Genomic DNA, 23,100 nt, shown 5'->3' on the forward strand with positions numbered 1-23,100 from the left:
AAATCTGGCCAATTTTCTTAAATCCTCCAAACCGTGACTATCCAGGGTTGGGACCAGGAAGCAGAGTTGTAGTCTTACACACCTCTCTGCAGCTTCTCTCCCCCTGCCATCCCCTCATTACCCCATCCCCGTAGAGACGGTGCCTGCTCCCAGACTACCAATAACCAGCAAAAATCTATTTAAGCATAAAAATTCAAAAAGAAAAAATAATATAGCACCTTCAACTGCACCACAGACTAAAACAGTTAAATGTGGTCTATTAAACATTAGGTCTCTCTCTTCTAAGTCCCTGTTGGTAAATGATATAATAATTGATCAACATATTGATTTATTCTGCCTTACAGAAACCTGGTTACAGCAGGATGAATATGTTAGTTTAAATGAGTCAACACCCCTGAGTCACACTAACTGTCAGAATGCTCGTAGCACGGGCCGGGGCGGAGGATTAGCAGCAATCTTCCATTCCAGCTTATTAATTAATCAAAAACCCAGACAGAGCTTTAATTCATTTGAAAGCTTGACTCTTAGTCTTGTCCATCCTAATTGGAAGTCCCAAAAACCAGTTTTATTTGTTATTATCTATCGTCCACCTGGTCGTTAATGTGAGTTTCTCTGTGAATTTTCAGACCTTTTGTCTGACTTAGTGCTTAGCTCAGATAAGATAATTATAGTGGGCGATTTTAACATCCACACAGATGCTGAGAATGACAGCCTTAACACTGCATTTAATCTATTATTAGACTCTATTGGCTTTGCTCAAAAAGTAAATGAGTCCACCCACCACTTTAATCATATCTTAGATCTTGTTCTGACTTATGGTATGGAAATAGAAGACTTAACAGTATTCCCTGAAAACTCCCTTCTGTCTGATCATTTCTTAATAACATTTACATTTACTCTGATGGACTACCCAGCAGTGGGAAATAAGTTTCATTACACTAGAAGTCTTTCAGAAAGCACTGTAACTAGGTTTAAGGATATGATTCCTTCTTTATGTTCTCTAATGCCATATACCAACACAGTGCAGAGTAGCTACCTAAACTCTGTAAGTGAGATAGAGTATCTCGTCAATAGTTTTACATCCTCATTGAAGACAACTTTGGATGCTGTAGCTCCTCTAAAAAAGAGAGCTTTAAATCAGAAGTGCCTGACTCCGTGGTATAACTCACAAACTCGTAGCTTAAAGCAGATAACCCGTAAGTTGGAGAGGAAATGGCATCTCACTAATTTAGAAGATCTTCACTTAGCCTGGAAAAAGAGTCTGTTGCTCTATAAAAAAGCCCTCCGTAAAGCTAGGACATCTTTCTACTCATCACTAATTGAAGAAAATAAGAACAACCCCAGGTTTCTTTTCAGCACTGTAGCCAGGCTGACAAAGAGTCAGAGCTCTATTGAGCTGAGTATTCCATTAACTTTAACTAGTAATGACTTCATGACTTTCTTGCTAACAAAATTTTAACTATAGAGAAAAAATTACTCATAACCATCCCAAAGACGTATCGTTACCTTTGGCTACTTTCAGTGATGCCGGTATTTGGTTAGACTCTTTCTCTCCGATTGTTCTGTCTGAGTTATTTTCATTAGTTACTTCATCCAAACCCTCAACATGTTTATTAGACCCCATTCCTACCAGGCTGCTCAAGGAAGCCCTACCATTATTTAATGCTTCGATCTTAAATATGATCAATCTATCTTTGTTAGTTGGCTATGTACCACAGGCTTTTAAGGTGGCAGTAATTAAACCATTACTTAAAAAGCCATCACTTGACCCAGCTATCTTAGCTAATTATAGGCCAATCTCCAACCTTCCTTTTCTCTCAAAAATTCTTGAAAGGGTAGTTGTAAAACAGCTAACTGATCATCTGCAGAGGAATGGTCTATTTGAAGAGTTTCAGTCAGGTTTTAGAATTCATCATAGCACAGAAACAGCATTAGTGAAGGTTACAAATGATCTTCTTATGGCCTCGAACAGTGGACTCATCTCTGTGCTTGTTCTGTTAGACCTCAGTGCTGCTTTTGATACTGTTGACCATAAAATTTTATTACAGAGATTAGAGCATGCCATAGGTATTAAAGGCACTGCGCTGCGGTGGTTTGAATCATATTTGTCTAACAGATTACAATTTGTTCATGTAAATGGGGAATCGTCTTCACAGACTAAAGTTAATTATGGAGTTCCACAATGTTCTGTGCTAGGACCAATTTTATTCACTTTATACATGCTTCCCTTAGGCAGTATTATTAGACGGTATTGCTTAAATTTTCATTGTTACGCAGATGATACCCAGCTTTATCTATCCATGAAGCCAGAGGACACACACCAATTACCTAAACTGCAGGATTGTCTTACAGACATAAAGACATGGATGACCTCTAATTTCCTGCTTTTAAACTCAGATAAAACTGAAGTTATTGTACTTGGCCCCACAAATCTTAGAAACATGGTGTCTAACCAGATCCTTACTCTGGATGGCATTACCCTGACCTATAGTAATACTGTGAGAAATCTTGGAGTCATTTTTGATCAGGATATGTCATTCAAAGCGCATATTAAACAAATATGTAGGACTGCTTTTTTGCATTTACGCAATATCTCTAAAATCAGAAAGGTCTTGTCTCAGAGTGATGCTGAAAAACTAATTCATGCATTTATTTCCTCTAGGCTGGACTATTGTAATTCATTATTATCAGGTTGTCCTAAAAGTTCCCTAAAAAGCCTTCAGTTAATTCAAAATGCTGCAGCTAGAGTACTGACGGGGACTAGAAGGAGAGAGCATATCTCACCCATATTGGCCTCTCTTCATTGGCTTCCTGTTAATTCTAGAATAGAATTTAAAATTCTTCTTCTTACTTATAAGGTTTTGAATAATCAGGTCCCATCTTATCTTAGGGACCTCGTAGTACCATATCACCCCAATAGAGCGCTTCGCTCTCAGACTGCAGGCTTACTTGTAGTTCCTAGGGTTTGTAAGAGTAGAATGGGAGGCAGAGCCTTCAGCTTTCAGGCTCCTCTCCTGTGGAACCAGCTCCCAATTCAGATCAGGGAGACAGACACCCTCTCTACTTTTAAGATTAGGCTTAAAACTTTCCTTTTTGCTAAAGCTTATAGTTAGGGCTGGATCAGGTGACCCTGAACCATCCCTTAGTTATGCTGCTATAGACGTAAACTGCTGGGGGGTTCCCATGATGCACTGTTTCTTTCTCTTTTTGCTCTGTATGCACCACTCTGCATTTAATCATTAGTGATCGATCTCTGCTCCCCTCCACAGCATGTCTTTTTCCTGGTTCTCTCCCTCAGCCCCAACCAGTCCCAGCAGAAGACTGCCCCTCCCTGAGCCTGGTTCTGCTGGAGGTTTCTTCCTGTTAAAAGGGAGTTTTTCCTTCCCACTGTAGCCAAGTGCTTGCTCACAGGGGGTCGTTTTGACCATTGGGGTTTTACATAATTATTGTATGGCCTTGCCTTACAATATAAAGCGCCTTGGGGCGACTGTTTGTTGTGATTTGGCGCTATATAAAAAAAAAAATTGATTGAATTGAATTGATTTTCCGCCATTTCAGTTTATTTTGTTTGAGCGAACAACCAGCTAAAGTCACGCCGCCTTCATATTTAGATCGGCAGTCACCCTGTCGTATCGCTCAGCATTTGCATAAAATAGACTTCTGGTCTATTTTGGCCCCGCCTAGCTGGCGGCATAGCGATTACTGTCTCTTGTTGCTGCACTCTGATTGAAGATGAATGCTTGCCTCTGCTGCGTGTAGCTAACATGTGTAGCTAATAGTACGGTGACTTAAAGGATTCTTTGGGCTGTGAAGTTTACACCTGTTGTAAACCTTCATTTGGGAAAGAAAGCTGCGAGTGTCAGCCACTTCACAAGCAGCCTTGATAATGCGACAGCCTAGTTGCGCCACTTATGACGCAAGCGACTGATGATTACAGCCTGAGAATCATGCAGCCACTGAATTGGGATACAGCCATAGACGACGTGACCAAAATCACATGACTGTCAGGTGCAAACCAGCAATGATTCCTGTATCGTGGTGTACACCCCTTTTAGCCGGGTGGAGGATCAGAGCCATTGCGTTCCAAGGCGTCTCAATCACCTCGTGGATTTTAATCCATAACTTTATAAAAGTTTAATCTGGAATGCAGTTTTTGACAGGTTTAGACACAATTAATACCAACTATTTTGAGTGAAATCTCAGTCTGATTCAATACCAGCACAGGCCGAGTATTTTCTTAATCTTGTGGTATTGTTAGATATATTTGTGTGTTTAACAATTATTTTCTTATTTTGTTTACTTTGGTATTTGTTTTGGTATTAAGTAATTACTTTACTTAAATGGTTATATTCTCAGTTTTATATCATTTTAGTCTGTTATTTGTTTAAATGTGCATGTTGAACTGGGTTGAACCAGTTTAACCACTTAGAAAAAAAGAGATTCATGTTACAATATAAATCATATGTCCCATTATCGTGCAGGGTATGGGCAGGGGGCGGGACCTCCCTTGAATGCCCATGGGGACCAATAAGGGAAAGATTTTGTGAAATAAGGCCCGCTTTTGTCACGCCCATGTTGTGCTCTATAAAAACTGCTTTAGTCCGTTGTTCGAGGTTCTGAACGATGGATCTCCTGTGAGAGAGAAATTCTTCAGAATCCAGGCCTGGTTTTCCAGTGTGACTTTGAATAAATGGAAAAGTGTGAAATAGTTTGATTGTACTTTCTGAGGGACAGTATTACAGTAAGAACAGGTTAGGATTAACAGTATCTTAATGGTCTCACCCCTGATTCAAGTCTACGGGCTAAAATCCTCTTAAACTTAAGAAGTTTGTACAGAATGTTACCCCGAAAAGAAAACTGGTGTGAAGCTCAGAGTCTAAAGTGATCCACAGCTATTCACCAGTGGGTTAAAAATAAACATCAAGGCAATGGTGTCAGCTGAAGAGAGGCCCCTCCAAAACATGAGTGGAATAACATGACCCAGAGAGAGAGAGAGAGAGAGAGAGAGAGAGAGAGAGAGAGAGAGAGAGAGAGAGAGAGAGAGAGAGAGAGAGAGAGGTGTAGTGGAGACTGGCAGGCATGGGAAAGATGGAATCAGGGGCAGAAAAATAGAAAGGGGGGACAGCATAAATAAAAGAGCAGAAGAAGAAGAACAAAATAAGATGGTGAAAAGAGAAAGATCAAGAAGCAACAATGAGAAAATGTGATGAGAAACAAATGTTGTGACTCACAAGGAGAAAGTTTTGGGATGAAACCAAAGTAGCTGCTCTTGGAACCTTTGGGGTCAAATTCTCGATATGCACCAGAAGGTTGAGTGTGCCCAGTATATGGCCTCAGGATTGCACCTCTGCACTTTACATATGATGTAGTTTTAATACCTCCTTTAAAACGTGACCTCTGCTGCACATGTGAAAGCTTTCCACTTGATTTTTAAGTGGTTTGAAAGAGCGTCATAGCATCGAAAATGAGGTCACGGCACTCCACTGGAAAACTGTGGATTTCTCTCTCTTGGGTTTGACAGTGACTGCATTATATCACAGTGTTATTGTTTTTGCACAATATGACCCCTTTTAATAATTATCTTATCTGAGCAAGAGTTTAATCTGGAGTATTTTCACTTACAAATCAGCACCTTCAAAGTTGAAATCTGGATGAAAACCTTTCTGAATCAAAGATTTTTACTGTTTTTGATGTTTAACCCTTAGAGCCTGAAGAGTATTTTCTTGATTTCAACCATACCATAAAAACTCCCCTTTTAAGGAATAAGTATAATGTTCATGAGTTGCACATAAAAATGTTCAGAACAATCTCAGCTTTCTGAATGTGAGACATATATTTGTTTAGCACACTGTGTAAAGAAATCACCCATTGACACAAATTTAACGTTTAATAAATCTCTGTACCATAACATGCTGACACTTGACCTGTTTGCAGTTTGTGGGTCAACCAGGAATGACAACAGCTCATGTAAGGCTACACATAATGTATTAAAAATGTACAATCAATTAAAAAGTTTATTTCCATTAAGTGACATTTTCATCTGTTGTAAACTGCGACAAGAAGCAATTTACTTGAGTTCATTGTGTCTGGAACAAGAACAATTACCCCATTAGCTTCTGCTCACTAATGTAGTGTTTGTGTTACAAACAAATAAAACACTGATTATATTCATTCTGCTTCTTGTTGCATGATTCATGTTTTAAAAATAAATGTGACTTACGACCAATGCATCTAATATTTTGGTTTGACATAGTCCTAGGAATATGGTACATTACGCATTTAAATAATTTGATGCATAATGATGCATCATACTATAATTTGAGCAAGATTTGTCTGTCCGTCTGCTCTGCTATTCCTCCCAGGTCCGTGCAATTTCCACCAAACTTGCTATATGGATGAAGCGCTAGCCTAGAATTACCCTTAAAGGGTTCACTTTGGCAAAAGTCAAAGTCATTGGGGTCAAAAGTCTGTCTGTTTGCCAACTTCACCCAGGTACTTTTGCTAATTTCTACCAATTTGTGTATGTTAGTGAAGCCTGATCCTGAAACTGCCCTTAAAAGAATTAAGTAGGCAAAGGTCAAAGTGAAGAAAATTGATTTTCAACCCAATTTGGACAAAACCTGGCACACACTTAGGTGTATTCCAGGATTACCATTGCAAAGGCAACCAGAGGTCAGTCATTTGGCTGAAGGTCTAAGCCATTAGGTCTTCATGCCCACAGGTACTATTGTCTAGTCAATAAAAGGTCCTAACGTAATTGTTATGTGTCGGACGCAGCTCGGAGAACCGACCAGCGTTTGAAGGACCCAGTATGAAATAAGCAGAGCACGGTTCAAAGGCTAACTGAATTTAATACATAACAGTGATAATATAATAACAAAAAGGTGCGGTCTGGCGTGGTGCGCTCCCAGCAGCGCTAACGGTCCGGAGCCAGAAGCTGTTTCGGACCCAAGGACCCCGCCGACACCCCCCAGGTGGCCGCAACAACCGAGTCTGTGAAAGAAGGAACCATTATGTGAGTCCACACTCTACACACAGAACACTTAAAGGTGTACAAACAGCAAACACTTCCTGGCTTGATTACTGATCAGCTTCCCAACCTGCAGGCATGGAACATCCAGTTCACAAAACTCCACTGCAGTGGAAGCTGATACATGACTAACAAACAGCTCAATACAATAAGGTGTGAGGGACACCACATTTACTGACTGTATAACTGTTAATCACAAAATCTAATGTACCTCAGGAAGTGTGCTGACGAGCGTGAAACCTCACCCCCTCCTCTTTCACAGACTGTGCATCAAACCTGGACGTTCTCAGCATCCGCTGCTGATGAGATGGCTCCCGAGACGACGATCTCACCCGTCTGGTCACAAGGTCGAGTCTCTGGCAAATACACACTGTGCACTCCAGTCTTAAATGCCAACATGTTCCAATCCATCCAGATGCACCACAGCTGTGAGTCCTGACGAGTCGCAGGTGATCAGGGTGAGGTCCTGACAGCCTCAGCAACACAGCCACTCAGTCCCAAACACACGCCACCTGGGAGGAAAACCAAAAGACAGAAACAAACCGGCAGCCAGGCCCCCCCAGCCATATAACAGTAATTCCTACAGTGAGCATAATAAATCATATAGTTCTGACCACCAGACCAAGAAGACATTTCTAAGGGAAACACTTACAGACCCCGCCCCAACAGTGCGGTGGAGGCATTACAAGTTAATGAAGTCTTCCTGTCAAGACTTGGATCACATTATATCCATGTTGAGAGGAGAATCATTAACATGGATTACTTGACCCGCACTGATACTTTCAGATTAGCTGCAGAAAATTATTATAAACTTTAATCATGCACAAAAATGACAACAAACATCCACAAATATCCACTTTGACCTTTATTCACACAAACATTTTCTGCATTGGTAAACCCGCATTTCTCCGAGTCCATCGTTTCTCCCTCCCTTCTTGCAGCTGCTGGCAGCATGCGTCACACTGTGGGACACAAAGCGACACAGAAATTTCATTGTTGTTGGAGGCCATCAGATCATTAATCCTCACTGATCTGCATCCACGCCTGACCCACACATCCCTCTGCTGCTCCATCAGACCAAGCGGCAGCTTGGCTTTATATCCGCTAACAAAGCTAAAACAGCCAAATGCTTGTTCTTATATTATCCAAAAACTAAAGACAGGGTAGTTGAAGGTAACAGTACAATGACGTCAGCACCATTTGGATGAAATAAATGAAGTCCACACATGTTCACTCATCTCATAGTTATCAAGGCTAACAAGCACTGTAACACTGTGTCTACTGTGGACACTTTCCAGTTCCTGGGATCCACCATCTCCTGGGATCTGAAGTGGACCCCCCACAAAGACTCCATCAGGAAAAAGGCACAGCAGAGGGTGTACATCCTCAGACAGCTCAGGAAGTTCAACCTATCCCAGGATCTGCTCATCAGCTTTTACACATCCAGCATCCAGTCTGCCCTGTGCATCTCCATCTCCATTTGGTTTCCCTCTGCCTCCAAACATGACAAGCACAGACTTCAACAAACTGCTAGGTCTGCAGAATAAAATAATCAGAGCCAGACTGCCCTCCATCCGGGACTTAAACCGGTCCAAGACCAGGAAGAGAGTTGGTAATATCTCGGCAGACCCCTCACACCCTGGACACATACTGTTTAAACTCCTCCCTCAAAACAACCAGACACAGGACCAGTTTCTTTCCACAGGCCATCACACTGATGAACAATTTAACCTGCCATAAAACTCACTAATTCATATAACTCATATACAACTTCAATCTGTTAATTGTCCGTTGCTCAACTGAACACATTTTTTATTACATTTTTTTTTTATTGTGAATTTTTAGTGTTTAGTGTATATTTATACATGCTCGTACAGAGAGAGTACAGTTCAAACCAAAGTCAAATTCCTTGTATTCTTTGAAGATACGTAGTGAATAAAGGCTATTCTGATTCTGATAAATAACCACAGGCTACAAAATATTGCCTGTATCAGCAAGTCTGCAAGAGTCCACTGCGGGTGAATATAAAGTCATTTTTTTAGACTGTTGCATCACAGGTACCCTCCTCAATCTAGAGAAAGAATTTGCAAGAAAACTACAGGTTTGATGTTGAAGACTCATTGCATGAGATCCAGTCAGGTCAACATATGTACAATTCAGCTTTAAACTAATTTGGACAAGCAATGGACATAATTTTGGACTCTGTGAAACAAGGTTCCTATATCTTAAGGCAAGCTACATTTAAGACTTAAATATTTTTTTTTATGCTAATCAGAATTAAATTTAAGGCCAGCATCATAATAATGAATGAAAAATTGAGGAATAATAATAATAATAATACAAAACAATCTAAACGACTGAAGGTTAGGGTCAAATTTGCCCCCCAATTTTTTGTAACACAGAACAAAGTTACTGGTTTGAGCCACATGGCACAATATTCCCCGAAAAGCCCATTTTTATTAAATATACACTTCCTTATGTCACCACTTAAGTTGTCTAGGTAGCTGAAATGGTCTCTGCTCTGAGAGTTCTAGCAACAAATGAGATTTGTTGGTTCCGAATCTTCCTTTGCATAGCATCATTACAAGAGTTTTTTCTCCTATGTAAAATAAATACATGAAAAAAATTCATTTCTTTTGATATTTTAAATGGCAATAACAGAAAAAAGATTAAAATCCTACTTCTCAGGTCTCTGTTTTTTAAAGACTTTTGAAAGATTGATTTAAGACACTTTAATACCAATTCAAACCTTATTTTTAGATGAACAAATTCAATGCCTTTTAAGACTTTGTAAGGATTTGCGGGAAACCTGCTTACAAGATGACAACATTTATTATTTTTTAGTTATTGTGTCAAGAATATTAATGGGGTGGACTCATTATCCATCTATTTACTTACTGCCTTTTACCTATGGTTTTCCAAAGGCTATGAAAGCCATCCCACATTGCAGGAAAAGCACACACCATTAACCAGCCTTATTAAATAGATTTGTCACACCTTCATTGTCCTGGAGAACCACACAGCATGTTCTTAAAACATCCCTCATTTGTCTGGAGATCAAATTCCTCTGACTGTGCACTTCCTTAATAACCTACTGATGTCAACTGTACAGAAGACATAAAAACATATGTTAACACAACACCCATAAACAAAATTATGTTTTCAGCCCAAGTGCATTGGGGGAAAAGATATATATTTTTATTGATTGAACTTACAGAATTACAAGAGCTTTTGGCAAAACTCTACTGTATCTGCATTAATGGTAAACATCCATCAGGTGGAGATAATGCTCCATTTCAAGAACCTTGAGTACAGGCTGCTGTGGGACACCAACGACGACCAACCTGCTGCTTATAGTAGTAGATACTCCAAGTCCATCATGTTTCCTTAGCGGATGTTACCTTAACTTTGCTCAGTCACTGATGTTCATGTGAGGGGCGAGTCAGACATGCCAATGAGATATTAAATAAGAAAACAAAGTTACTTTTGGAATTTAATTGGCACATCACTGTTCACCACAAACTAATAAGATCATTATTGTTATGCATACTTTTTAATTAGGGATGGGAATTGATAAGATTTTATCAATACTGATCCCATTATCAATTCTTTTTGATTCCCTTATCAATTTCTGATCAATTTTATGTGTTGAAAAATTAATGCCTGTAGAGATTTTCAGCATCAGTGCAGCTGTTTTCCAAGTTGCTAGAAGCAGAGTTTGACATCGTGACATTTCATCTAACATCACGAAAGGTTGAGCTTTCAACACCCGAACTGTCAGAAAAAAACATGCCGACATTCACGAGGGGAATTGACGTCTGATGCACACGGTTCCGATGGACTGCAAAATCTGAAACTGTTTCTCAAATGGAACCAGCTCCAGTTGGGAGGGAGGCTCGCTATTCGCGCCGTCCACCAGTCACATGTTAATAAAATCACCTTGAATGGTGTGATGTTCATCCTTCTGTAGCCTCATTAAAGGAATAATTGTTGGGGCGGCAGCAGGGTTAATAAAAGGTGATGCAAAAGTAAGAGTGGTTCTAACATGGATATAGCCCTCTGCCCAATTCTTAATCAATATCTGTATAATTGAATTAATGATTAATTCCTTGTAACTGGTTGATTCCCATCCCTATTCTTAATTACGTTTCTTATAAGATGATAGTATACTGTTTTAGAGTTATCATCTACACAAGCTGCCTGTGATGGACTTTCTCATCAACAATTTTGCCGTCCAAATTATACAATAGACAAAAAATTTGAAAAATTTCATCTATTTTTATGACAATAACAGTTTAGTCATCATTGAAATATCACCAGTTGCAGCCCTGAATAAGCAGTGATGTCACCTGCTGATGACAATAACCAGAAATATTTATACCAGACTTTTGACAAACAGAAATAACTGAACACCCGTCACAAAATTCAAATGATTAAAGTCCAACATTTCTACTGGTTATCCATTTCTCTCTCCTATTTGATGTGCTGTGATTCAACTATTACACAAGTCTTTAATCCAGCTGTGCTCCTTCTCCATTTCCTCCTTGGTGTAATCTTCCTTGTGTGTGTTTACATAACAGTAATCATTATATGTTAATAAAAAAAAAAGATGTAAAAGAGCACAAAGAGTGAGAAAAGTGACATCAGGGTAAATAAAGTCCAAGAGGGAACAAGAAAATGCAACGAGATGTAAAGCTATGCTCACATTACAACAACAGCAAACCTCTAAAGACCGAGTTATACTTCACTTTCATACATACGTCTATCAGTGCCTTTCAAATGTACTTCTACACATCCTTGGTTATTTTGGGCTGTTAATGACGTCTTTGAATTGTTCTTTTGTCACGGTGGAATAATTTTACAGCATAGATCATTAATGACTTAAAAAAAAAGACTTGGGTGCACAAGTATGAATTTATTTTGGATCTTCTCCAATAAAGACCGGGTCAAAATTACAACTACAGGCTCAAATATATGAAGAGTTCAGATGCAAAACCCAGTAAGTTTTTTTTTTTTTTTTTTTTTTTTTTTTTAAATGGAGAAAAATGCAGTTGAAAATGGAGACTTAAAGGAAACCATATTTGGAAATGCACAGACTTTCATGGTCTGGCACACTGATGGTCCCCTTGGTAGCCAAGTACATGTTGGCCTCAACTAAAAATGTACGGTTTTGCATTTGAACCCTTCATATACAGACACTGCCACCAGTGATGCCAGTAACTCTAATCTGACCGCATTTTTCAGTAACCAGTAATCTAATGTGTTAATCTTTCCAAATCACTAATTAAATTAAAGATACCTGTCTAAGTCACTGTGCGTTACTATTATTTTTGTATTGGAGGTCGATAGCAGCATTAAACTTGGCCTGTGAGCAGGGGTTCCGGGGGGGGCTGAAATGCCCACTTTCATTGAGCTGCCCCCCATTTTTGAAGCCTTTTTTTTTTTGCTACTACTAATACCACTTATAATATTAATAATTTCAACAACTAACATGTTTAGAAAGAATTGAATAGTTACACTTATAAACAATGTAGATTAGAAATGGAAAATTTTACTGTTACAGTGCTGGCAACAGTTAAATATGAGGTCAAGAAAGATGTCATTTTATTTTTCATGAAACAGCTATTCATGTTCATTGAAGTCAAGAAAGGGTGACTATAAAGTGAGTATTGCCAAAACTGGTTATCATTTTCATGTTGAGTTGGCAGGGGGGTGTTGTCGGCAGCTGCTGAAAGTAACTAATAAAGTAACTAGTAATCTAACTTAGTTACTTTTAAAACTGAGTAATCAGTAAAGTAACTAAGTTACTTTTTCAAGGAGTAATCAGTAATTGGATTACTTTTTCAAAGTAACTGTGGCAACACTGACTGCCACTAATATTTGGTTAAATGTGCCTTAGTAAGTTGCAAGATGCTTTAGGTAGCCAAACAAACAAGTTTATGGCATAATTCTGGCTGGAGATTTGACCATAGTTATTGGCAGAATTGAAAGAGTTCATTTAAACTGTTTGGTTTCCTGGCACAAACCGGGCTTTTTAGCATAGCCCACAATTTTTTAATAGGGTTGAGGTTAATGCTTTGGGAAGGCCATTCCAGATACCAGCTTTATCCACCCAGAACCAGTTTGTGTTTGTGTTCGGGATCATTGTACTGTTGGAATATCTAATTGTGGGCAAGTTTCAACAGACTTGCTGTTGATTTAAGGTGATGTTGAAGAATTTGGAGGTAGTCCTCCTTCTTCATTATTCCTTTCACTCTGTGCAATACACCAGTACCACGGTCAGCAAAAAGCCTCCATAGCATGACGCTACCACCACTGTGCGTGATAGCTGATATAATGTTCTTAAGCCACCTTGACACTTTCATGAATTTGATCCCTGCACTGGCACACCATCTTGTGTGCCAATGAGTAAACTCATCGTAAACTTGTAAACTGTGCGAGGCTGAAAATTTTGAAATGTTCAAAATTTCTGGCATGCATAGATTTTGTGCCACTTCTGTGAGCTAGTCCTGAACATTGTGCAACCTATTTTGAATTTAAATGAATTTATTAGACACCCATGCAACAAAATTTCACTCATATACAACAACAAAACTCATAAGCAAAGTAGTCAAAGAAAAAAAAAAGACAGTAAGAAAAAAATAAACAATGTACACAGTGCCTAAAGGCGTAGGCAGAAGTAAAGCTTATCAACACCTACACCCCTCCATGAAATCAAATCAAACCAGGCATATGTGCCTGTTCATAAACATTCATTTCTTAACAAAATCTGAACAACAGCAGCTCATAATTACAATTAAAAGAGAACAAATATTTCACAAACAGCTCCCAAGACAAGCTGGTTACCACCTACATATTTCAGTAGAAAAGGTTCAAGTATAACAACATCTTCATACAACACAACTCAACCACTTTCATCTAATACATACAGGATACTATTTCTTTGTATAAATATTTCAACCGGTTGATATCTGGACATCGCTTGAGTTTCTCAGGTACATTATTCCATTTTTTAGGACCACAAATGGAGACAAAAGCATTTCCTAGCCGTCCTATTATGTTTGCAAACACTGTGTGTTAACGTGTGTCATTGCGCGCAGGTGCGCATTGTCACACAGTGACACGCATTGGCCCAATCAGATCACCTTCTAAGTTGCCGTGAAGAGGACCAGTGGGGCCCTGGCACAAAGCAATACCGCACAGTTTGCAGATGGCACAAAAACTTTGCGCATACCAAGATCTCCACGCTCATTGGGCATGCCAATGTCACACATTGTTCACGCATCCATCAACAAGGAGACCATGCACTCGTCACACACCAATCAGCGACGGCTGTGCACACGGCAGTGCGTACAGCACGCCCATCGGCAGTCCTGATACATTTCTCATCTCGACAGCAAAGGAGCTACAACTTCAAGATGCCTGCTAAGAATAAAAAAAGAATAGCAAGACCAGCAGTGTCTGGAACAGTTGAAGAAGAAGAAACCAAGGCAGAGGGACAGCTGGGGTCAGAGGTTGCAGAGATGGAGAGGGCTATTCCTCTCCCCTTATCCTCCCCAAGTCTGGAATTTCCAGCACCTCAATAATGTTGTAATGTCCATAAGGTCACAACCTCCTAAGTGACATCCATTCTCTCACCCACACTCTCCTTGCTTTTCTTTTTGTAGTTGGGGTTACGCCTTCTTTAGCCTGCTCTTCCTGCATGGTCTCCTGCTCTTCAAGAAGTAGTGCTGCAGCTGCAAGATAATATAGAGGCCTTTTCTTTGTTTCAAGAGCTTCCTCTCTGGCGTCCAAATGCTTGTAGCGTCAACAACAAATCGAGGAATGAATGGGACCACTGAGGCGATGCATGCCTTTGGGGGAACAATGTCATACACTGTACGTAAACAATGAGCCAGCAATACTTGAACGTTGCATAAATCAGCATGCATGGCGCGCCAATGTGCACCATTTTCAATCATGGATTGCGTGAAAAGTGTGGAACTTAGGCGTAAACATAATGTGAACAGTGCACAAACTAGGCTTCACGCTTTCAAATGTACCATCTAAATGACACACTGGCATGACGAGTTGCGTGCCAGTGCGGGGAACAAATTTGTGTAAGTGTCAAGGTGGCTTTAGGTTTGAAAGCCTTACCTTTGCTCCGCCAAACATACCTCTCGTCATTGTGGCGACAGAGCTCAACTTTGTCTCATTAATCCTTTTCCTTAGGTCGTATGTCGGAAATACAGATTCTGAATTAAGGACTTCTAGTGTGAACTTGAATTCAGCATAAAATTTGAAAAATTGCAGAGTAGGTTGCTAGTATTTTTTTTTTTTTCATTACAATTTTGAGTGTATTATATTTTTTATAATTCCTGGGATGGCTGCTTCATTCACACTCATTTGTACCTAAACAAATTTTGTGAAATTTGAGATGTCTCACATATTTATGAGGCGTTCATCACAGCTGAGTTACAGCACTCAGAGATTTGACATGTAACAATGTTTGACGGGGAGATGGTGTGTGTGTGTGGGGGGGGATCGCATCACCCATCATATGTTAATAAAATCACCTCGAATGGTGTGATGTTCGTTCTTCTCTAGCCTTGTTAAGAGACCTACTGTTGGGATGGCAGCAGGGTTAATAAAAGGCAGAAGTAAGAGTGGTCCCAACCTGGATATAGCCCCCAGTCCAATTCTTAATCAATATCTGTACAACTGATTTAATGATTATTTGCATGTCTATTTCACGTTGCCATAGCAAACAGATGGTGCAATGAGGAAAGGCTGGAGTGCAGGGTGAGGAATGGGCACGGTGTTCAATGACCCATTCCTGCTCGTCTCCGCCTCACTAGTGGATCTGATTTCCCCTGACACAAGCCCTACCTAATCATCTGTCACGTCCCCGTCGCACTGTCACTCGGCTGCTGCACACATTTATTTGAACAAGCTGGAACCTGGAACGTGGAAATATGCACATAAAAGCGTGTGCATCAATGGCTGCACACATGCACACTCTGATGATTATCTTCACAGCACCTGAGCCAGATTTGAGGTCAGGTCAAAGGGGTGCAAAGTGCATGTAAGCAGATGTGTTGATACACCAGAGGTGTCCACCCTGATGCCCATCATCTGGCCTGTCACAGTCTGTTCTGGTTTCTGTTAGTCTCTTTCTCCCTCTAATTCAAGCACCCATCATCCAGCTGCTTCCCATCCAGCCAGATAATCAGACGCCGCCGATGACATGGGCCTGTTTCTTCGTTTCCTCTCCAGACATCAGATCAAGGAATAATATAGTTACAGCTCAGCACCAAACGCACCCTTATTAAGCAAACAAACAGATCACCAATTAAAGACGCTGATGAGAACTTGTATCACATTTCAGATATGGACTCTGTCCTGTTAACTTACCACAAATTTGACTTCAAAGCAACATGTGACTTTGTGAAAAGAATGTTTTCCAAACTAATTTTAGCAAGTGAGCTGGGGAACCATTTCTGTGAAAATTCCTTAATGTCTCCAAATGTTGTTTCAGTGACAGTGATGTTTATATAGTGAGTAAAATAAGTATTGAACATGTCACCAGTTTCTTCAGTAAATATATTTCTAAAGATGCTATAGACAAGAAATTTCCACTCGAGCTCGGTAACAACCCAAGTAATCCACACATACAAAGAACTCAAACCATAGATGTCCATAAATTAAATTAAGTGTAATAATGTGAAATTACACAAGGAAAAAGCATTTAACACCTGAAGAAAGGGAAATACAAAAAGACATGGAAAGCCAAGGCACCAGGCGAAATCTATCAAAGCGATCCTGCCCCTTGTCAGTGCTAATTAATACTAGCTGGACCAATCCCAACTGATGGCCTATAAAAAGGTATCTCATTACCAAGGTGTCACACAAGAAACATCTCACAGTAGGTAAAAGCAAAGAGCTCTCTCAAGATCTTTGCAACCTTATTGTTGCAAAACATACTGATGGCATTGGTTACAGAAGGATTTCTAAACTTCTGAATGTTCCAGTCAGCACTGCTGGGGCCATAATCTGAAAGTGGAAAGAACATCATTTCACCATAAACAGGCCACAACCACATGTTCCTCCCAACATTCCTGACAGAGGAGTGAAAAGAATTATCAGAAGAGTTGGGAGAGATCCAAGAGCCAAGGATCTTGTGGAGAGCTTCATAAAGACCTAGAATTAGCAGGTACAATTGTTTCAAAGAAAACAATACATAATGCACTCAACCGCCATGGTCTGTATGCACGCTCATCACACAAGACTCCACTGCTGAAGAAAAAGCATTTAGACAAGCCTGTGAAATATTGGGAGAATATAGTCTGGTCAGATGACACTAAAACTGAACTGTTTGGATGCCATAATACACACCAAAAATGGCACTGCACATTACCGTAAAAACACCATACCGCCAATGAAGTTTGGAGGTGGGAAACATCATGGTGTGGGGCTGTTTTTCAGTATACGGCACTGGCAAACTTCATATAAATGAAGGAAGGATGAATGGAAAAATGTACTGAAACAGTCTTGATAAAAATCTAGCAGGATAATGAAGATGGACATTTCAGCAAGACAATGATTCCAAACGCACAGCCAAGAAAACTCTCAGTTGGTTTCAGAGACAGAAAATAAAGCTGCTAGAATGGCCCCAGCCAATCACCTGACTTCAATCTATGGAATCTTCAAATCTATGGAAAGAACTAGGCCTGGGCAATATATCAATTTTATTGATTAATTTTGAGGGTTTTTTTGTTGCGGACGATTTTGTTGGGAAAGTGTAATGACACGGACCCACAACAACAGGGGGCGTAAATGAACGGACAATAGATGAGCCAAAAATACAACACTTTACTGTTGTGAAGCGTGCACAATGAAATACAGACTTTGGACAGAGTCAAATGTACTAAGGTGACGTGTGGGCAGGCTCGAGGATAGAAGACGTCCGTCCAGAGAAGAGCCGGATCCCACACGATTTCCACTGCCACCAAACCCGGAGAATACTAGAGCCGCCAAGTTCTGAGTCCCCAGGTGGCCACCGTCTCCGGCTGTCGGATCTGGTACTGCTGGCAGGAAGCAGAAACATTATGTGTGGGTGTGTATACACCCAGCAAATATAAGCAGTGACAGTTCCTTAATGGTGGGTAAGACACCTCCACCTCCAAAACAGGAACACAAATACAATACCAGTAGCACCTACTGAACACGGCTGAGAGTTTTACCTCCAAAGGCAAACGATATCTCGGCGACGAGGTGGAGATGTCGTCCGGCTTTTGTGTATGTGGTTGATGACCAGCTGTTCCTGAAAGGCGGCAGCGCCCTCTCGTGCCTGAAGCCCGCACTTCAGGCAGGGCGCCCTCTGGTGGTGGTGGGCCAGCAGTACCTCCTCTTCAGCGGCCCACACAACAGATTAAAAAATTAAAAAATTGAGTTTTCTCTCCTCTTGCTACGATGCACCTTTTTGTCCCCGGGACCTTCCATAGCTCCCCACCTCCCCGTCCTTTTTCTTTCACACAACAGCAACAACAACAACATGGCTAACCCTAATGGAGAGCGAGTTTTGTCAGTGGTTTGGGATTGCTGTGACAGACACTGAACAAATGACTGCATGCTGAAAAGTTTTTCTAAAGCCCCTTGCAACAAAATGCAGCCGCACAACAAACTTATTCCAGCATCTAAAACACACACATCCAGCCGCGTGGGACAAATGCCACACTTTATGAGGGGAACAAGAGCGCAAACTCCCGCTAAAAAGCAGCTTACTCTGGTGGAGTCATTTACCCAAGTGTATTTTTGAAAACAAAAGAACAATAGGAGCTTCAATTCCAGGAGGTAAGTAGGGAAAATTACTTTTAAGTTTTTGATCAAATAAAAGCAAAACTTGTTTTGAGTTATCTCTGTCATTTGTACTAAATGTTTTTTTGTTTTTTTTTAAAGTAGGGGGGCGAAAAAAAAAAAATTGAAAGTCGAATTTTTTCAAAAAAAAAAAAAATCAGAGATTTCATTTTTAGGCCAAATCGCCCAGGCCTAGAAAGAACTACAGATCATAGTGTCCAAATCTTGAAGGTTCTGTGGACCTCTTTTATGAACTGTTTGTGTGGATGAATGGATGAATGGACCAAAATCACACCTGAGCAATACATGCAACTAGTTTCTCCATACAGGAGACGTCTTGAAGCTTCACTACCAACAAAGACTTTTTTTATAACGTATGAAATAAATTTCTGTTAGAGTGTTCAATACATTTTCCCTGTGTCGTTCTATTTTATTTCACTTAACATAATTTCTTTACATATTTGTTTTGGATTCTTTGCATCTACGGATTACTTGGATTGTTACTGACATTTGATGAAAATTTCATGTCAACAGCACCTTTAGAAACATATTTATTGAGAAGAATGGTGATGTGTTATACTAATTTTACCCACTGTAGGTGGTGGACATCTTGATCAGATCCATTTAGAAGTAGCAAGTGTAGAAAGATTTTAGTTGTTCAAAAACCCAACAAAATCCAAGATCAAGAGGACAATATGACACAAACTGCTCCACCATACTAGGTACTTGAATGCATACATCAGCGGCAGTACGAGGTCTGTGATAAAAGTAACGGACCTTATTATTTTTTTCAAAAACCATATGGATTTGAATCACGTGTGATTACATCAGACATGCTTGAACCCTCGTGGGCATGCGAGAGTTTTTTCACGCCTGTCAGTTACGTCATTCCCCTGTGGGCAGTCTTTGAGTGAGGAGTCGCCCACCCTCTCGTCGATTTTTTCATTGTTTAGGAATGGCTCAGAGACTGCTGCTTTGTTTGATCAAAATTTTTTCAAAACTGTAAGGCACAACTGAGTGGACACCATTCGATAAATTCAGCTGGTTTTCGGTAAAAATTTTAACAGCTGATGAGAGATTTTGGTCTGGTAGTGTCGCTTTAAGGACAGCCCACGGTGCCTGACGCCGATCTGCGCTTCGAGGCGGCAGCATCTCGCCGTTTCAAGTTGAAAACTTCCACATTTCAGGCTCCGTTGACCCAGGAAGTCATCAGAGAACAGAGAACTTTCAGAAGAAGTCGGCATGAGGAGTTTATTCGGAAATTCCATTGTTAACGGACAATTTGTAATGAAAGAACGTGCGGGCAGAGTCGCATGTCGGGCCAGACCCGACCGCGGAGGGTCGTGACAGGAAAAACACCTCCGTTGGAAACCTTAACGGGCAAGTTGGAACATGCCCAAGCTGTTAAACAATTTCTCAGTTACTCACTTGTTGAAAGCCATCAAAAGCCGCCTGAATTTTACAAATGGTTTTCAACACGGAGGTGTGTTTCCTGTCGCGGCGCACACAGATTTGCCAAGTCGTCACGGAAACGACTCGGCGAATTTGCGCGCACGTCTTTCATTAAAAAATGTCCTTAAACAGTGGAATGTCCGCATAAAGTCCTCATGCCGGCCTCTTCTGAATCTTCTCTGTTCTCTCACGACGTCCTGGGTGAATTAAGCCTTAAATTAGGATGTTTTCAGGTCGAAACAGGCCGACGACGGCGTCTGGAAACACTGCGCGACGTCCCGCTCCGTGGGAAGTCCTTACACTGACAGAAACACCCCATAATCTCTCATCAGCCGTTAAACTTTTCACCGAAAACCAGCTTAATTTCTCGAATAGTGTCCACTCGGATATTCCTCACAGGTCCAGAAAAAATGTTGATAAAGCAACGCGCGCCGTCCGCAGCGGCTATTCAGACAAAGAGATTCCGACGGGCGGGGTGGAGCACTCCTCACTCAAGGCCTGCCCACAGGCGAATGACGTCACCGACACGCGTGAAAAAACTCACGCATGTGCACGAGGGTTCAAGCATGTCTGACGTAAAAACATATGAATCAAATCCATTTATTTTTTAAAAAAAATTAAAAGGACCACTTTTTTCATCACAGACCTTGTACAGTTTTTGAGATGACTTGTCTGAATTAATAAAATGGTCAACAGCTGTATAATATGTACCATATTTTCAATTCACTTTAAAATAAATAAATACAAGTTTAGGAGGTCCTAAGACTTATAACCTAGTGTGATTTACACACTATATATACATATCACACATGCGTGATTAATATCAATTATAAATGATAACTATTTCCATAGAGAGTTCCTAGGAATCAAAACAGTACACAAAATAAACTCCAATATAAACAGCAATAAGAAATGTATACTACAAAAATGAACATTTCACAAATTAAAGTGTTGATTAAAAAAAACAAAAAAGCCAAACATCAAATGCACTTATTTTTAGTGTCTGTCCAATGTTGCATACCAGCAATCCATGAACTTTTGACAGTTTCTTTTCTCAAAACTTTAAATATCATCCAATGTGTTGTCCATCTTGCTTATTTTAAGAATTTAAAAGTCCTTATGTGATGTAGCAGCACAGGCTGCGGTGTGCGCAGGTGCTATACTGAGGTCCTGTCCATTATTAAACTTATCCCCAGAAAAACACTACAAGTTTAGTACAGTAACTGACAATAAACAACACAACAAAAGTCCAGTTAATGCCCCTTGACGATGTAGAACTGGAATCAAATAATTTTCCTTCATGCACATCTGGACATGGTGTACACCTCCAATTCCAATGAAGTTGGGACGTTGTGTGAAATGTAAATAAAAACAGAATACAATGATTTGCAAATCCTCTTCAACCTACTATATTCAATTGAATACACCACAAAGAAAAGATATTTAATGTTCAAACTGATAAACTTTATTGTTTTTGTGCAAATATTTGCTCATTTTGAAATGGATGCCTGCAACACGTTTCAAAAAAGCTGGGACAGTGATATGTTTACCACTGTGTTACATCACCTTTCCTTCTAACACTCAATAAGCATTTGGGAACTGAGGACACTAATTGTGTGTGTTATGATTGGGTATAAAAGGAGCATCCCCAAAAGTCTCAGTCATTCACAAGTAAAGATGGGGCGAGGATCACCACTTCGTGAACAACTCTGTGAAAAAATATTCCAGCATTTTAAGAACAACGTTTTTCAACATTCAATTGCAAGGAATTTAGGGATTCCATTATCTACAGTCCATAATATAATCAGAAGATTCAGAGAATCTGGAGAACTTTCTCCATGTAAGCGGCAAGGCCGAAAACCAACACTGAATGCCCGTGACCTTCGATCTCTCAGGCGGCACTGTATTAAAAACCGACATCACTGTGTAAAGGCTCTTACCACGTGGCCTCAGGAACACTTCAGAAAACCATTGTCAGTTAACACAGTTCGCTGCTACAACTACAAGTGTAAGTTAAAACCCTACCATGTAAAGTGAAAGCCACACATCAACAACATCCAGAAACGCCGCTGCCTTCTCTGGGCCCGAGCTCATTTGAAATGAAGAGACACAAAGTGGAAAAGTGTGCTGTGGTCTGATGAGTCCACATTTCAAAATGTTTTTGGAAATCATGGACGTCGTGTCCTCCGGACAAAAGAGGGAAAAAGACCATCCAGATTGTTACCAGCGCAAAGTTCAAAAGCCAGCATCTGAGATGGTATGGGCGTGTGTTAGTGCCCATGGCATGGACAACTTACACATCTGTGATGGCACCATCAATGCTGAAAGGTCCATCCAGGTTTTGGAGCAACACATGCTGCCATCCAAGCAACGTCTTTTTCAGGGACGTCCCTGCTTATTTCAGCAAGACAATGCCAAGCCACATTCTGCACGTGTTACAACAGTGTGGCTTCGTAGTAAAAGAGTGCAGGTAATAGACTGGTGTATGCAATTGAATACAGGTTGAGGAGGATTTGCAAATCATTGTATTCTGTTTTTATTTACATTTTACACAACGTTCCAACTTCATTGGAATTGGGGTTGTATGACCATTTTGTGAAATAGGATTGGGAAACATCAGCTGAACTGCTATATCATATTTGCAGTAAAACATTGCGATGGATGATGAAATTGTGGGCAGGTGGGGCTGTACTCTGTGCAATGTTTTCCACTCTTTAAAAATGTCTAGTGGAAAGCGGGGCATGGTGAATCAATAACTATATCTGCAAAACTATATATATATT

The 23,100-nt window shown here is 40.3% G+C and overlaps 1 protein-coding gene across 1 annotated transcript in view; it reads right to left on the reverse strand.

Annotated features, from left to right (window-relative positions):
• LOC117525334 (probable phospholipid-transporting ATPase IH) overlaps positions 1 to 15,196 on the reverse strand; it is a 78,960-nt gene extending 63,764 nt beyond the window's left edge. The window contains 1 exon segment of the mRNA XM_034187173.1: positions 15,187 to 15,196. Coding sequence (XP_034043064.1) covers positions 15,187 to 15,196 — 10 coding nt within the window.
• Positions 15,197 to 23,100: the final 7,904 nt, after the last annotated feature.

Source organism: Thalassophryne amazonica, chromosome 14 (genome assembly GCF_902500255.1).
Source record: "Thalassophryne amazonica chromosome 14, fThaAma1.1, whole genome shotgun sequence".
Taxonomy (NCBI): Eukaryota; Metazoa; Chordata; class Actinopteri; order Batrachoidiformes; family Batrachoididae; genus Thalassophryne; species Thalassophryne amazonica.